Source organism: Dipteris shenzhenensis, chromosome 13, assembly GCF_047967505.1.
Source record: "Dipteris shenzhenensis isolate YYH24624 ecotype China chromosome 13, Dip_SZ_1.0, whole genome shotgun sequence".
Taxonomy (NCBI): domain Eukaryota; kingdom Viridiplantae; phylum Streptophyta; class Polypodiopsida; order Gleicheniales; family Dipteridaceae; genus Dipteris; species Dipteris shenzhenensis.
In genome coordinates, this window is record NC_141608.1 from 37,216,629 (window position 1) to 37,234,109 (window position 17,481).

Sequence of the window (17,481 nt, forward strand, 5' to 3'; positions counted from 1 at the left end):
CATGTGAAATCTTACCAAAATGGCCACATCCCCACTCATATTTGATGGCCTATCCCCTCTTTCATCTCTTTTCTCTCCTCTTTTCACTCATCTACCTTTCTCCATATTCATTCACCTTTACTTGCATTTTTCTCTTTCATTTTCATACATCTTTAGTTTCACTTTTATAAGTTATTGCAAAATTTTATTGTAATATTTATCCAAGCTACTTTACATTTTCTCCTTAATGATTCTACCACCGTGTTGAAAGCAAGGTTGTAGTAGCATAAATACATCTCAAAAAACACCACAATCAACAAATCTACAAACCATGATGGACTACTTTTTCTTCGAGTTAGAATTCAAAGAACCAACATATGCATAATGGAGAGACCATTCCATTGCATACATTTACGCATAATGCACACTAAGACCTACACCTATAATAACATTCCAAAAGGAAGGGCCTTAGTGGGATTTCCACCTTGTTTAATCCATATTCTGAAAGTCTTTTTCAAATTGCTAGTTTGCAAGATGCATCTCTAGATACATGTATACCGCCTACTTCTTAGATGAACAAAATAAGACAAACTATGTACATTCCTGTGAAGTGAATTGTGCATGTTGAGCATCTAATCAGCTTCTTCTTTAAGGGGCAGTATGCCTCCACTTTTCATGCGTTCGCGAGCCTCAGCAAACATCCTTTTCTGCTCTGCAACTGCTTCCGCCTCGGTCATTTCTACTCCATCTTTTCCCCATCTCCCACCTCCTTTGGGAGAATCCTGTAAGGACATACGAACATTTCAGCTCAAGAAAGACAATTGCTTAAGGAAATTTTTTAATTAAAGCCCCATGCAAGCAATACTTACTAGAGTCTCCCTTTTGTGCTCCTCATAAGCAGCCTGGACGTCCTCTATATAATCTCCAAAACCCAGAATCTGATCACAGTCTATTGCACCTTAAAAAACAAGCTTCTGAAATAGTAAAAAGGAATCAAACAAGCAATCAAATTTGACAGTTTGAAAAAATTGGAGATTACGGATTTAAATGTGATATGACCTATTTTCTGAGCCAGAAACCTTGCATTGGATACCTGGATCCTTGGAAACCTTAGATACCTCCCCTTGATATTCATATTGGACAGGATCCTTACCTCCAATGCACTGAGAACATGCTCTGGTGCTATTGTTCGCTTCTCCTCCTTGCTACAGATTTCGTTTGATTCGGATGAAATAAGATTTATAAACTCTGGCAAAAGTAATTCAGTAACAACAGATAAATTCCCCAGTGTTTTAGCTGCTACCTGGACTTGTGACATGTTGATAACATGTTGCTATACAACTTTCCTCTTTTCTGAGGCAAATTTGTGGTTAAGATATCTCCCTCAGAAAATTCACCACTGATACAAGCTTCGAGTTTGAAAATGGCATTGATAGGTGGGACTCCATTCTTTTCCACACCCCAAAAAACAGAGTAAAAAGTAAAAAGTAAAAAGAGACCACCTTACATACCAACACAGCATTCGACAAGAAGGTCCTGTGCATCTCTTGCCACTCTTACATCTCGAGGAAGCATTTCCTTGATTATCTTTGTCATAGTTGCTGTGAATGCCGAGTAAAAAAGTCACTTTCAACTTGACAGAATTAGTTCAAACCCCTGCACTGAATCAGCATTGACACTACACCTGATTGTGTACTAGACGAGGAAAATCCACATACCCACATTCCCAAAAGTTACGGAAAACCATTTAAAACCTAATAACCTAGATTGTATAACCAAAAAGTCATGAGCCTTCAAACTTTAGCCAAACTGGTTCCTGAATTTTGGGAGAACATCTTTCGTGGATTTGAGATTCAGGGAGTTCCAGGAGATAGGTGGAGGCACTACGGAAACTCAATTTGGGTAAAGAAGCTGTAATAACACTACTGCAGAGATTGCAGGTGCATTGTGCAGACAAGAGAAACTATATACCTTTGTAAGACCAGAATAAGTCCAATCATACAAATTTAGAATTTTTTGTTGTTCTAAAGATTAAATGAGAATACGATTAGCTGTTGTGCAGACAAGAGAAACTGTTGGAAAGGTCACCTCCCCATCTGTAAGCCCCCATATGAGGAGAGCATGGGGGAGGTGAACCTGGGTCTTGAGAGACTCACACATGGTCAAGGTTATGTCTACCATGTGGGCAGGAATCAAAGAGAAAAGAAAAGAGATGTACCTGAGGTGAAGGACAGCATGGAATGCTTGGAATCTTCCAGGTGCATGGCTGTTGATACTGACACAAGGATGGATTCCATGGAGTGCCCTAGGGTTTCATGTTCAAAAGGGGACAGTACAGGATTGCACAGGTTTTTGGTATGTGCCTCGATGAGGTGCATGGTTTGCTTTCAGAGTAAGCACATGTAAGAAAACGGGAAGCAAGCAAGAGTGAGCAAGATGGAGAGTGAGCTGAACATAGGTCACTCCCAAAGTGTACTGAAATGAAGTGTAGTACAAAACAAGAGATGAGGGTTTTATCTTAGTGACAGAACCCTATCTAATTACTAACCGTAGTTAGACATTAGACTGTGGTTAGGGGGAAAAACCTCTAAGAGGGAAAAGTGCCCCTAACCTGCCTATTACATCACATTGGCCACTACCTAGAATATAATAATAATTCTAACACCCCCCTACAGTGCGAATGTGGTGTACAAGGTAGTGAACAATCACCAAAAGGAGATGAGTTTAGGGCACTCCGAAATGCCTGAAACTCCTCACGTGGAGTGCTTTGGTGAAGATGTCTGCAACATTGTCATGTGTTGACACATAGATCATACTAATCTCCCCTGCATGCAACTTCTCTCTGACATAATGATAATGAACCTCAATGTGCTTCGTGCGAGCATGAAACACAAGATTCTCTGCCACTGCTATAGCACTCTGACTATCAGTAAGCATTGAAGAAGGACCCTCCAATAAGAGACGAAGATCAGCGAACAAACGTTGCAGCCAAACACGCTCAACTGTCGCTGTGAAAGCTGCCCTGTACTCAGCTTCACATGAGGAAGTAACCACTGTAGATTGCTTCTTGCTCAGCCAAGAAATGCAAGCTTTACCCAAAAAGAAACAATTACCACTAGTGGACTGCCTGGTATCATAGTCTCCAGCCCAATCTGAATCACTGTAAGCATGCATCTGCAAGTCACCCCCCCCGGGAAACATCAAGCCAAAAGACTTTGTGCCTTGCAGATAATGGAAGATGCTTTTACAGCCTGCCAATGTGTTAGTCTTTGGGCTATGCATATATCTGCTCACCTAAGATACTGCATGCCTTGTATCTGTCAATGAACCCATCTGGTTTCCTTTTTACCTTGAAGACCCACTTGGTACCAATGGCATGCTTACCTGATGGCAAATCTCTATGGACTGCAACTCATTGTGCATGGCATGCATCCAATGCACATTATCCTTTGCTTTGTCAAAAGAGTCAGGCTCCTCTTCATCAAGAAGAGTCCCTGCATAACCTATCTCAACTGAAAGAGCCCCCTCTGCGTGCCTTACTTCACTACTTATCCTGCCAGGCAATAGGGCCTCAAGCCTACTCTCCCTGAGAGTCTGTAGCAACCAATTCGGGACTATTTTGGCTGCGTGTATCTCTTGAATCTCTTGCCTGACAACTTCATCCACACCCTATGGAGGGACAAAATCAGCCGGTGGCTGAGTCGGCGCATGTAGATCAAGAGGAGGTTGCTGTAAATTCTGATATTCAGCATGAACCTCAGTAGGGGAACCAAATGCTATAGGAAGCATCCCCTCAAAAAAGAAGCTGGAATCTGAAATTCAGCATGTGTATGTGCCGAATTTTCAAAGAATATAACATCTCTACTAATAAAAATCTTGCGTGAAGCAAGATTGTAGAGACGATAGCCTTTGCTTTGTGAACTATACCCCAAAAAAATGCATTTAAGTGCCTTATCTGACAACTTGTGTCTAAACTCCACAGGCATGTGGGTATATGCAACACAACCAAAAACTCTGAAATGGTCCACTGAAGGCTTTCTCCCATGCCATGCCTCATAGGGAGTGATTGTCTTCAAAGCCTTTGTGGGAGCCCGATTCAAAACATAGTTGGCACACATGAGGCCTTCAAGCCAAAACCTATGAGGCAACTTTTTACTAGTAAGCATGCATCTATCCATCAGAGTGTGATTCTTCCTCTCAGCTTTGCCATTCTGTTGAGGTGTTAGCCTCACTGTAAGCTGATGTGTGATGCCTTTCTCCTTCCAAAATGCCTCAAACTCATGAGACATATACTCCCCCCCTCGATCTGTGCAGAGTGTCTGCACCTTGAGTCCTGTCTCATTCTCAACCATAGCCACAAAGTGTTTGAAATGCACAAACACTTCTGATTTTTCCTTGAGACTATAGACCCAAGTGTAGTTGGTGAAGTCATCTATGAATGTAACATAATAAAGATAACCCCCAAAAGCAAATGTCCTCATGGGACTACAGACATCACTGTGAATCAGCTGTAATTTGCGTGTAGCTTTCACTGCACCATCCTTCTTGAAAGGAAATATATGCATCTTGCCAAGGATGCAACCCTCACATGCATGAGGAGGTGACTCTAAAGGAGGCAATGCATCAACCATGTCATGCTTCTAAAGTGTCATTAAGCTGCCATAGCTCATGTGCCGATACCTGGCATGCCATAACTCCGCATTCTGCATTGCAACAGTGGGAGTGCTTACTGAAAATGCATGGTCGGATCTTTTCTCATATAAATCAAGCTGAAAAAGACCCCGGTACAAAGTGCCAAACAACATCAAAGCATAGTCGTTCTCTTTGTCTCTGACTGCATACTTAGCATCATTAAATACAACCTGAAATCCTCCTTTATTAAGAGAGGACACTGAAAATTCTTCTTTAAGCTTGGCATATATAGAACATCTGAAATTCTGAAATATGTGCCATCAGTGGATGTGAGAATAATGTCTCCCACTCCACACACTGAATAAGAAGAATTATTTGCACAGGTCACCTTTTTGGTAGGTGGAGGATGCAGAGATGCAAAAAGACTCTTCTTGGAAGCGATGTGCTTTGAAGCACCACTATCAAAATACTAAGTATTCAATGTCTCATTGACACTGAGAGAGCATGCATCCTTTAAAGGATCATAGCTGCAAGTCAAAAAACCATAAGGGTCATCATTATTAGTGGCTGTAGCATCTGAACTGCCCACTGAAAAATCTGAAGTGCAAGACAGAAAGGCATAGTGCTCTTCCACAAAGTTGGCTATAACATCTCCCCCATCATGAGAATGAGGACCTGATGCATCTGACACACAGAGAGAGAAATCACTGATAGAGCTTGTGCATCTCTAGAATCCCATCTTTTCCGCTCTGTTGTGGGAGCTCTTGGAGCCACAACTCCAACTACTTGTGCTGCATTTTGACCTCTACCCCTGCCTCCAGCTGTAGGAGTGACAGGTGTGGCCACTGTATCTGGTCTTGCTTCATCTCCATTGACATAATCCCAAAGATGTCTACCAACCAAGATATTGCGAACCATAAAACTCCACAAGGAGTAGTTAGTGCCATCCAACTTACCCTCCTGTGTGAGGACTCCGAACACCTCATTGGGGTTGTTCTGAGCCATTTTTGCCAGATAAACTCAGAAAATACAGCAAACTGAACAAATAAAATCCCTTCCTGGGATGCAAAATGCACAAGTAAAATCTGCGAATAAAATCTGCTCAAACTGTACAAATATTGTCACAGCCTATCAAAGGCTCAAAATGCACCACAATGCTCTGCTGAATGCCCAAAAATCTGCAAATAGAATCTGCAAAAAGTGGCGAAAGTCTGCAAATTGACTCGTACTGAGTCCAGAAATGCTTGCAAACTTCCAAGATGCTCTTTTACTTGCAAAATTGCAACCCAAATGCAAAAGCCCCAATTTCTTGTGGGAAAATGCATACAAAAGAGGGCAAATGATCTGAAAGCCCCAAATGTTGCACAATTTGCACTCTTCCTACAAAAGCCTCAAATTTCACTGCAAAATTGCAGTGTAATTGCAAAAGTCCCAAATTTATTCAACAAGATCTAAGCCAAACAATGGCTATCTGCAAAAAATGTCTGCCAAAAAACCAACTGCAAGAGTGCCTGCAGGGATGAAACCTGCACAGAAGGCCCTGCAACGGAAGTGTACAGACACCTTCAGCCTGCTTTGAGCTGACAGTACGGAGCTGTCAATGTGTGGAATCTGTACAGTGTACAGATGACTATACGACGGAATCCGTATGGTGTACAGATGCATGTACGGCGGAACTGGTAGTGTATGACAGAATCGTACGACAGTACGACGCTGACATGTACGAGATTTGTACGTTGTACGATGGGCGACGTCACGTGCGGGGAGCTAACAATACGGAATGGCCACAGAACCTACAGTACGGTAGGGATGACTGTACTATAGTACGATATACAACAGGCTGTACGACACCGTACGCTTGTACAAACGGACTTCAACGCCTGTGTATAGACGGGAGCAGGTAGCTGTACGGATCTGATGTGGAATGTGCAGCTCGGGCTGCGTGCAGACTATGAGCACGAGGCTGTACGGAACACGCTGTATGGACGAGAGCTGCATGCAAGGGAGCTGGGAGCTAGGAGCAGATCCAAGAGCTGGGGGCACGTCCAAGAGCTTAAGCTGCTCTGATACCAAATGTGAGAAGATGGGAGCAAGCAAGAGTGAGCAAGATGGAGAGTGAGCTGAACGTAGGTCACTCCCAAAGTGTACTGAAATGAAGTGTAGTACAAAACAAGAGATGAGGGTTTTGTCTATGTGACAAAACCCTATCTAATCACTAACAGTAGTTAGAGATTAGACTGTGGTTAGGGGGAAAAACCTCTAAGAGGGAAAAGTGCCCCTAACCCGCTTATTACATTACTGCCTAGAATATAATAATAATTCTAACACCACATACCAAAAACCTGTGCCTCGATGAGGTGCATGGTTTCCACTATAAAGGCCCTAGAAATAAGAGCCCCCAATGAGCATTTACAAAGCAAACCAACGGCCAGAGCCAGCATGATAGGTCAGCTATTTTGACTAGGACTTGGGCCCATAAAAGGAGAGGCCCTAGGCCTTATAATTCATCCAGCAACTCAGCAAAAACAAGAGCAGACAGAAGCAGCCAGAAGCCACTCCCTTGGGCCTCATACTGGAGGTGAAGGAGAGTTGAAGGTGTGCTGCAGACTGAGCTCCCTATGGGCAGAACCTTGGCTGTCTCTCAGGGAAGCAAAGTGTTGTGATCTAGACGGAGAGTCTACATACGCTCAAGGTGGAGCACGCAGGCTCAAGTCTAGAGAGATAGTAGAAGTATCTATCTCTTGTATTGTGTCCATAGCTTTGGATGGAAATATATATTCTTTTGTAGGTTCTATATTTGGCTGGATCATTGTCTATTGATGAGTCTGCACATCTATGTGATGCACATAAGTTTAAGAAGTTTGTGATTCCACGCCCACACACACACTGTGTAAGCTTCTGGGCTATTCTATCAGTCTTCTGCGGTGCGTACCCTCTGTTGGTCCATTTCTAGCATGGTATCAGAGCCCAAGTAGGAGGCTCACAAGTGTGGGAGCCTGAAGGCAAGGACCTTGCGAAAGAACGACCCTGATTCAAAAGCTCTTGGGAATTGACTTCCACGACTGGAGGACCATGCCCTTGCGAGGAGGAGGGTGAGTTCAGTCAGGTCTGTACGGAGTTCTGGTCTATAGAAGGTCGAGTTTATTTGACTTTGTTGTGTGGTTTAGCAGCAGAGATGTCGATTTCAGAAGCCTCTTCAGCCCCTTCTCTCCCTTCCTCCTCCCCCATATTTCTTTCTTTCACCATCCCTAACTTTGGAGAGTCTAGGAAACTGGATGGGACAAATTACCCTATCTGAAAGGTAAAGATCCGGAGTCATTTAGTGGCTCGAAAGCTGTGGAAACTGACAACGGGAGTGGAGGCGAAGCCGGAGGATATCGTGGACAACAAGGGGGAGATACAGATACCAGTAGATGGAGAGGAGCTTGAAGCTTAGGAAGATAGAGATGCCCATGCCCTGGCATTGATCATAGGGACTACGGCGGACTCTATGCTTCCTCACATCTAGATGACCGACACGTCAGTAGAGGCATGGGCCATTCTGAAGGATCTGTACGAGACAGATAACACATCACGGATCTTGAAGAGCATCAGCTCTACAACTTGGATATGGATGAAGAAGATTATATACATGACCACTTGATGAAGGTCAAGGTGGTAAGGGATCAACTAGCATCGGTCGGTCAGAAGGTGGACTCCTGCCATTTGGCCTTGATGATATTGAGGAGGCTACCATGGAGTTTCAAAAGCTTCGTTACGACTGTGACAACAGGATAGAGGACCAAACCTTTGAGGAGTTGGGTCCATTACTGCTCCAGGAAGAAGATAGGGAGAAGCTCTACAACAACAACAACGATGACAAGGCGTTGCTGGCAAAGGGAAGGGCAAGCCTAACGGTGGCAAGTCCAAGAAGGATGGCTCTGATGACGAGGACACGCAGAAGAAGAAGTGCTTCTATTATGACACGCCAGGCCATTTTGCAAAGGATTGCAGAAAGAAGAAGGCGGATCAAAAAAACAACAAGGAGTCCGACTCAGATTCAGAGGGTGTCACAAAAAGAAGCCACAGTGATGATGTCTGACATTGAGATGTGGGCCGGCAGGGAGTCAGAACTCTTTGTGAAGGTGAAGAACAACATGGAGTGCTTCGAATCTTCCAAGTGCGTGGCTGTTGATACTGACACGAGGATGGATTCCATGGAGTGCCCTTTGGGAATGTTGAGATGGTTGCTGTAATTCTGAAGGGGATAGTAAAGGATTGCATAGGTTTTTGGCATGTAACTCGATGAGGTGCATGATTATTCTATCAGTGTGAGCTCCTAGGCTATTCTATCGGCCTTTCGCTGTGCGTACCCTTGATTGGTCAATTTCTAAGAGAAACAAGATTCCTGTTGGCAAGAGACTAAAGTATCACTATAAAACCAGTGACTATGTGATGGAGACCACCTAATGGAAGGAAGATGGAGACGCATCAAGAATATGCCTTGCAACTGAAACATAGATAGGCCTTTCATACTATTCCTAACCTAGTTCGATAATATGCTCTCATACCAACACCTGACCTCACATATTGGGTACAGTGAAGGAAAAGTAGTAGAAAATCGATTGACATCTGATATAAGCATCTTTAATAATACAGAAGACAATCTGAATAGCCACATCTCGTGTGACACCACCTAGTGTCACCTAATACAAGCTAGTGCCATGGCATTTGATCCAATGGTCGTAGCACAAAAGGAGTTTATACTAAACAACACAAGATTAAACTACATAATCCTCCAGCAAATCCCTTTGATGAACAACCCCTACGTGGACTCATAGAAAATGATCTTATGAGCCTCATCAAAGTATAGACTCATAGGAAATGATCTTATGAGCCTCATCAAAGTATATCAATCGAAGTCCGTTTCACCAAATTATTTGCTTACTGACAACTAGTATGTAACCTTACTTTTAAATTAAATCTACAGATATATAGATGACTCTAGAAACTTGCCCAAACTCATCCTCTGAAAATACAAACCATGGTGCAATTTCAATCTCATGACATGGAGCAGTTTCAATCTCATGATAGTCACACATTTGAAAACCATTATCTCCATAGCAAGGACTAGCTACTATGACTTCCCACCGACGTCATCAGCGCTCAACGGTGGGTGTAGTAGATTTAAGATTCTTAAGCACAATTTGATATCATAAGACCCTCTCTATGTAAATAATAAGGAAAGAAACAAATGTATATACATATAGCTTCATAAGACTGGAATATACACAATCTTAAAAATAAAAACTGGTTTTGCACATATATGTCATAATAAACACTCTTTGATACTAAGTTTAGTAATTTTAGCATTCATGATCCTAAAAACACTCCAAGCAGCCCTCATATAAACTATGACCAAACTTTCAAATGTCCAATATTTGGGAATATTTGTGACCAAACTTTCAAGCAGTCGAACAAGTCTTCCTCTATAAACTGTGACCAAACTTTCAAATGTCCAATATTTGGGAATGTTATGGAAACAATTGCAAGAGGAATCAAAGGTAATTTTTAACGAACAAGCCCATGTGCATGACATCAAGAGCTCTCAAATAAAACCTATGTGAGTGGTTCATCTTGCTCACACGCAAAAAAACAAACAATCACAACCATTGATATATTTGATAAAGCATCTACAATCGATTGCAACATTCTAGAAGTATTAAGTGTTTGAAAACAATATGTAATAGCAAGCTTACTCTTTTCATTGATGCCAACAATCATACATACCTTTGGGAAGTGACACGTCTTCTTTTGCCCGGCCAACAATCTCCATGGATGTTTGCTCCAGTTTGCTATGACAACGGTCTAAAAGAGAACCAAAATAGGTTACTTTCTTAAAAACAATAAAACCTAATAGAAATGCTAGCCAAAACATCAACGTAATAAACCTTAACATTTCCCAAAATTATAAATTCAAAGCAAATTTTCATAATGCAGCCGAAGTTCATGCATTACCACATTATATATAAAGCCATTTAGGATGCACACAAGACAAATCTTAATCTAATTTACATACAAGTCATGTTTCGAGTATTACTCTCTGGTCCTTATTTTGATATCAAAGGGTACAATAGCTTTCCTGATGGAGGAATCTACATCAACAAAGTTCATGTATTTTGTTGCACTTGTAGAGTTGAGCTTCCTAAGAGACTTCTAGTGAGTTGTGGCATCAGTCTGGCTCTTTGTGGTTGTTTGATCCAATTCGTGGGCAGCCAGAAAATGGTTATTGCTTGTTCAATCTTGGCTTTTAGTGGTAGACTAGTACATTCTTTTGGGCAATTGCTTGGCTCTTTGGGAGCGGTATGGACTGTACTTGTTCTCGTTGCAGTTGACAATTCTGGGCAACTAATTGCATATCGATTTCAGGCAATTTCAGGCTCTATGTGAATTCGTCCCCATTTAAATTAACGGGGATCGGAATAATCTTAATGGGGTTTTGATTGAAGCTCTAAGGTTTGAAGGGGGGTTGCCCATGCAATCACAAATGGCAGGAATTCATACATAGAACAAAGAGGTGGCCCAATCACGTATGGCAATTTCCTCAGGCTATGGCGAAATTCTCTATGACACAATTATGTTTACACGCCCAATACATCTAGCTATTTCTCTTTGTCCGAGCAGCTCTTTCTCATGAGAGTCGATAGTGTGAAGCTTTGCTATGTCACCAAGGATTCTCAGCCGTCTAGATATAGGGAGTCGGGTCTAGACTACTAGCTGGGTTTTCAAAGTCCAAAGTCTTTTGTAATTGGCAAAAATTCCCCATAGTGGTGTGCCGAAGTATAATGTCTAGGTTCTTTCGTAACGAGTGTCTTTTGGTCTCTTGTTGCAACGAAATCTCTCATGGCATATTAAATTCAAGAGGGAAGGAGTGATTTGTGATCAACAATGCAGTTCTATATGATTTTTGTGTGGAGCGTATTATTTCATGTATCATGTTATGTGAGTGGCTTTAAATCTTGAAAGAAATTGTCGATTTCATGAACTGCATGCTTAAAAGCTAACAGATCTTAGATGCATAGAGCTCTAGGAACGTCAAAGGACCTTCTACATCATGTCCAATTCCATTACCCTATTCCTCTTCATCATCATCAAATTCAACCAACTGCGACCTTGCAAAATAGACATCAGTGCTCAATGGACAAATGATAGATCACAGTGTGAAGCTTTGCCTTAATCACAGTGTGGAGTTCTGTCTTGACTCTTATTCTATCTCTCATTTCATTTTAAGATCGGTACTTGAGTTGTGACATGAGTCACAAGTCAAAAGTCACAATTGCCTTTTAGCCTAGAGTTACTCTTGACATTATTTATGGACAATTCTTGAGAACTACGAGATTCCAACCACACAGTTTTGTCAAGACCTAACACTTCATATGATCTGCTAGGAAACATGCATACCCTAGATATCTGTAAGTATCAAAGGAGAGTTGCTTGTAGCTACCATCTAGGCATTGAAAAAAGGTATCACAATCACACACATCCGTTCAAACACCAACTCGGTCTATGTGCACGCCTCAAAAGAGAAAAACACTTCAGATCAAGAAGATGCAAACACACAAATGTACATACCTAGATGAGTCCAGGAACATGCCCAAACTCATCCTCTAAAAACACAACATAGTGCAATTTCAATCTCATGATAGTCAGAAAACCATAAACTGCATCACGCATAGCAAGGACTAGCCACTATGACATCCCCACTGACGTCATCAAAGCCCAACAGTGGGTGTAGACCATAGTATAAACATATGCTCTCACACATACAAATCCACACACCCACACATATTTGAGCATCCATTTATGCAAAGTCTTCGTATTGAGTTTTTGTCGGCACTCCGAAGGTGAAGGTCAGACTCAGCCATGACAAAGGCTAGCACTAAAGGAGAAGGCTAATCAAAAAGTAGCCCAAACTCATCCTCTAAAAACACAACATAGTGCAATTTCAATCTCATGATAGCCTGAAAACCATAAACTCCATCATGCATAGCAGGGACTAGCCACTATGACATCCCCACTGATGTCATCAGCGCCCAACAATGGGTGTATACCATAGTATAAACATATGCTCTCACACATACAAATCCACATACCCACACATACTTGAGCATCCGTTTATACAAAGTCTTCATACTGAGTTTCTGTCGGCACTCCGGAGGTGAAGGGCAGACTCAGCCATGACGAAGGCTAGCACTAAAGGAGAAGGCTAATCAAAAAAGAATACTTATACATAATAAACTAAGTCAATGCTTGCCTATGATCACCGTCAAGGAACATTACAACATACTCGTCTCGAGCCTGTGTTGTCTATAAATGTCTCAGGGATCATCTTAAAGAAGGGATGGACTAGGGCAGCCATAACATGGATAGGCAAGCGCATCCATTTCTACCTCCTATCAAAAATCATGAGTATCTCATCCACCCTATACATATGCCTAATAGAAAGAGCAAAAACAATTTCAGAATTTTAGAATTATAATTTATACATATATAACCATGGTTTATAGCTTAAGTCTATCACGATCTGTGACAGATTCCTTTCCTTATACCTTAGACCTATGGATGGTGGGATGAATGGATACTTGTGAAAGGGTATGCCCTTTCGACGGAACACTTCCCATGAGGCACAACCCCTCATAAGAAACATATTCATATGAAGAGGACTACTACTTGTACTATTATAATGTACCCTATCAAGGATCACACCCTTTACAAGGGGTACATACCTCTTCATGCACATAGCTTTTGGGAGCACACACCTTTTCCTGTGTGGCTCTTCACTCTATATAAGAGAGGCCCAGTTGTATGGATCACATACTTCAAACAATACAAGTACTCCTTGTTTTCTGCTGCTACTAGTCTCCTTTTCTGCTCCTTAGCACACTTATAATAGAACAATACTAGGATTCCTTATGGTGGTATCAAGGCAAATTTTGCTCCTGCCTGTAGGGAATGTTAGCACTTAGCCTTGGTATGAGCCTTGTAGGTCAGGTCAACTCAATGAGTTGACTTCTCTGGTCAACCATATGGTTGACTTGAGGGCCATATAGGCCACCCTTTGTATTTTCCTCTTATATATTTGAGCAGTACTACATTTTGCTCCAGCTTGTTGTTTGCTTCCCACACTCCACCCCCGTTCCATTGCTTCCTGCACCCAACAGTGGTATCAGAGCAGGTTCTCTTGCTCCTACCTGACTTCCCTCGTGCTCTCCCATTGCTCCTACCTGCCATTTTGCTCCAGCTCAGTCCGATGCCTCATTTTATCACCAGAAACCTGTTTTTTGAGCAGAAAAACAGTCCAGCACCTATTTTTTGACTTTTTGAGGTCCGATTTCAATGTTTTTTTTAATTTTTGAGCTGCCCATGTGTCCATAAGGCTGTACGAACTTGTACAGACAGGTGCGCGATGCTGCTAGGAATCCGTAAGACTTGTCAGAAGTTGATTTCAAGCATTTTTGAATAATTTTTGGAGGTTCTTTGCTCAGATTTGAACTCTTTTCAGTCATTCGGGCCTTCCTCTAGTTGTGCAGCCTCTCAAGTTTCACCTTTGTCTACTCCCTCTCCCTCCCGCACTCCTACCTCCGCTCCTGCTCCGCTCTTAAGTATTTCCTCCGCTCCTGCTCCGCCTCTCCTCCGCCCCTGCTCATCCACCTCCCGCTGCTCCTCCCATTGCCTGGCTGCCCCGCCCTGCCTGGCTGCTGCTCCTCCCGCTGCTTGGCTGCCCCGCCCTGCCTGGCTGCTCCGCCCTTGCCTCTCAGCGCCGCCCCCTCCTCTCGCAGCTCCGCCCCCTCCTCTCCTGCTCCGCCCGCTAGCCTCCCCTCCCGCTCCTGCAGCCCCGCCCTTACTACTTCGCCCCTGCCTTCCACCCTTCTCTGCCCGCGCAGCTCCCCCTCCGGCACTGCTCTCTTGCCCCCCGCTCCTGCTCCCCGTCGGCGCCTCAGCCTGCAGCTCCCGCTGCTTCCCCGCACCCCTCCACCCACGCTGCTCCTCCTCCCTCCTGCACTGCTCCCTCTCCCTCCCACACTGCTTCCTCTCCCTCCCGCGCTCCTACCTCCTCCCGTGCTGTGCTGCCGCTGCTGCAGCTTCCTCCTCAGCCAGCAGCCTGCAGCTCCGCTTGCTGCTCCCCCCCCCCCCCCCCCCCCCGTGGCCGCCTGCAACCCCACCCGCCTCCTTCTCTCCCTTGCTTCTACTCCACCCCAGCCCGTCCGCCTGCAGCTCCCTCCCTCCCCGTCTATCCTCACCAGCAGCTCCTCCTCTGCTTACCCTTAGCCCCCTTCGGGGTTCCTCCCATCATGGTAGGGGTGCATGCTCCCACTCCCTCTCCTGCTCACACTCCCGCTCCTACAGTAAGACTAGGACCTACACCGAACACGGGTCTATCTATCGAACAAACGAAATGGGGAAAGGTGGCAAGGATACGGATAAAGCCGCCAAGAAAGATGACAACAAAGCCAAGAAACAAACACAACCAAAACTCGAAGATGTGAACACACGCTACAACCGCAGTGGACTCGGAGTGGACAGCAAGGCAAATGCGAGACCCACCCTGCCTTAGCTTCAGTCACACCTTGAGCTTCAGTTTCAGCTTCAGCTTCAGTCTCAGCCTCGATCTCAGCTACATCCTCATCTTCAGCCTCAGTGCCATCCTCAGGTTCAGCTTCAGCATTAGCTCTAGTTCCAGTTTCAGCTACACTTTCAGCTCCACTTACGCCTACAGTTACAGCTACTCGCTCTGACACACCCCTACCCATGACATTGATTGCTCCACTCTCCCCGGATAGAGGGATTGCCACTGCCACCATCTCTCCCTTCTTCTCCTGCTACAGTTCTCTCTCCGATTATGACACCTACTTTGGAGGGGTCATACACTGTCCCACACTACTCGACCTTTCTCTCCCCTCTACCTCTCAGTCAGCCCACACTCCCACACCCTATCAGGATCGCCTCCTCCAGGCCACTATCGTCTCCATATCGCACCCATCTCACCCAGTCATCACCCAGCCTCCAGTCTCATCCTCACACTTTCAGGCCACAACCCTTTCAGTTTCCGTAAGAGCACAGACGAGCTGACCCATCAGAGACTTCGGAGTACTTGCTAATGGAGGTCCAGAGCATTCGAGAGCACGAGAGGGAGATGTCACGCTTCGCACAGGAGCAGACACGCTTCACCCAGGAGCAGGCACGTCTCATACAGGAGCTATTTAATGAAGCTGTTTGCTTGGGGTTCCCACGCACTTGGACCATCAACACTATCTCACCCATCCACAAGGCAGGGGATCCCATGAACCTGGAGAACTATAGGACCATTATAATTGGACATGTCATGTCCAAGATTTATAATTGGACATGTCATGTCCAAGATTTATGCATCAGTACTTGATTCCGAGGTCAGCAGATTTGCGGAGTGTCGAGAACTCAGAGCAGCAGGACAAGCCGGTTTCAAGCGGGATCATGGGACCATGGACCATATTCTCACACTCAGATGTATCATCGAGGAGATGAGGGCACGGAAGCAGAGGGTTTACTCTTGCTTTGTGGATTTCCACAAGGCATTTGACACCATTCCGAGAGCCCGCCTCATACGACACCTACAGGATTTGGGTTACGACCAAGAGATCATTTGGGCTGTCATGGCACTTAATGAGCGAGTTTCAGTCAGAGTCCGGACAGGATCTAGATGGACAGACGAGATCATGATCACTATAGGGGTCAAACAAGGGTGCCCATTATCACCTACCTTGTTTGGACTCTACATCGACGAGCTCGAGACAGTGATGCAGCCACAGGGTGGGGTAGGTTGCTCCCTCGCGGGCATTCTGATCTGGATATTACTTTACGCAGATGACGTGGCTCTCTTGTCCTCCTCAGCAGACGGGCTCCAGAGACACCTTGACACACTACAGTCCTTTTGTGAGTCTCGTGATTTGAAGGTCAACTTGGGTAAAACCAAGGTTATGATCTTCAATACATCTCGAGCCGTCATGCGAGATGAGCATTTCACATATGATGGGTCCCCTGTTGAGACAGTTTCATCATCTTACCTTGGGGTTGTCTTTTCTGGACCCGTCTTCACCATGAGGGTGTGCACGCCTAAGCAGAGGATATGCTTCATTGGCTAGGCTAGAGAGACAGTGCTTCCGCTCTCACTTTCAGGATCCACGGACCAAAGGGTTGCTCTTTGACTCCTTGGTCCGCCCAGCAGGGATGTATGGCAGTCCATGCTGGGGGCCACACTTGTCGGATACAAAGTGGGCCAAGGTGGAGCGGCTACGAGTTCTCATGTTATCATGGATGATCCGTGGTAAGCCATCCGTCCCTCACCAGATCACTCAAGCGGAGTTTGGGTGGGTCACCCCCATTACAACTAGATGTTGTGTTTCAAGTCATCACGTATCTGTACCGAGTCAAGAGTATGGGAATTACACATCCGGACGTAGCAGTATACCATGGCTAGCATTGTCCTCTTCTATGGCACTTGCAGTAGGGGGGGACTAGAGGTGCTGGTATGCACGCACAGAGAGATGGGTTGCAGGGCTCAGGCTCCACATAGACAGACTGCCTCCTTTCCAGTACAACATGGATGCTCCTTTTTCTCCCCTCCTATCACACGAGTTCAACCGGGTTGTCCGTGAGGATCTACTACAACTACACACATTCTAGACCTAGTTGGGCCCGAGTGATCTTCCGGTGAAGCTGGGCTTCTATAGAGATCACTTCTTACATATCACACGAGGTCAACCAGGTTGTCTGTGAGGATCTACTACAACTACACACATTCTAGACCTAGTTGGGCCCGAGTGATCTTCCAGTGAAGCTGGGCTTCTACAGAGA

At 44.5% G+C, this 17,481-nt stretch overlaps 1 protein-coding gene across 3 annotated transcripts in view; it reads right to left on the bottom strand.

Annotated features, from left to right (window-relative positions):
• Window positions 1-298: 298 nt before the first annotated feature.
• LOC147895365 (protein Dr1 homolog) overlaps window positions 299-17,481 on the bottom strand; it is a 34,139-nt gene continuing 16,956 nt past the window's right edge. For all 3 annotated transcript variants that reach the window (XM_087383797.1, XM_087383799.1, XM_087383798.1), the window contains 5 exons: window positions 10,381-10,458; window positions 1,491-1,580; window positions 1,133-1,227; window positions 849-917; window positions 299-761 (listed from right to left, as the gene is read on the bottom strand). In XM_087383797.1, coding sequence (XP_087239923.1) covers window positions 612-761; window positions 849-917; window positions 1,133-1,227; window positions 1,491-1,580; window positions 10,381-10,426 — 450 coding nt within the window. In that variant the 5' untranslated portion in view covers window positions 10,427-10,458 and the 3' untranslated portion in view covers window positions 299-611. The remainder of the gene's footprint in view (window positions 762-848; window positions 918-1,132; window positions 1,228-1,490; window positions 1,581-10,380; window positions 10,459-17,481) is intronic.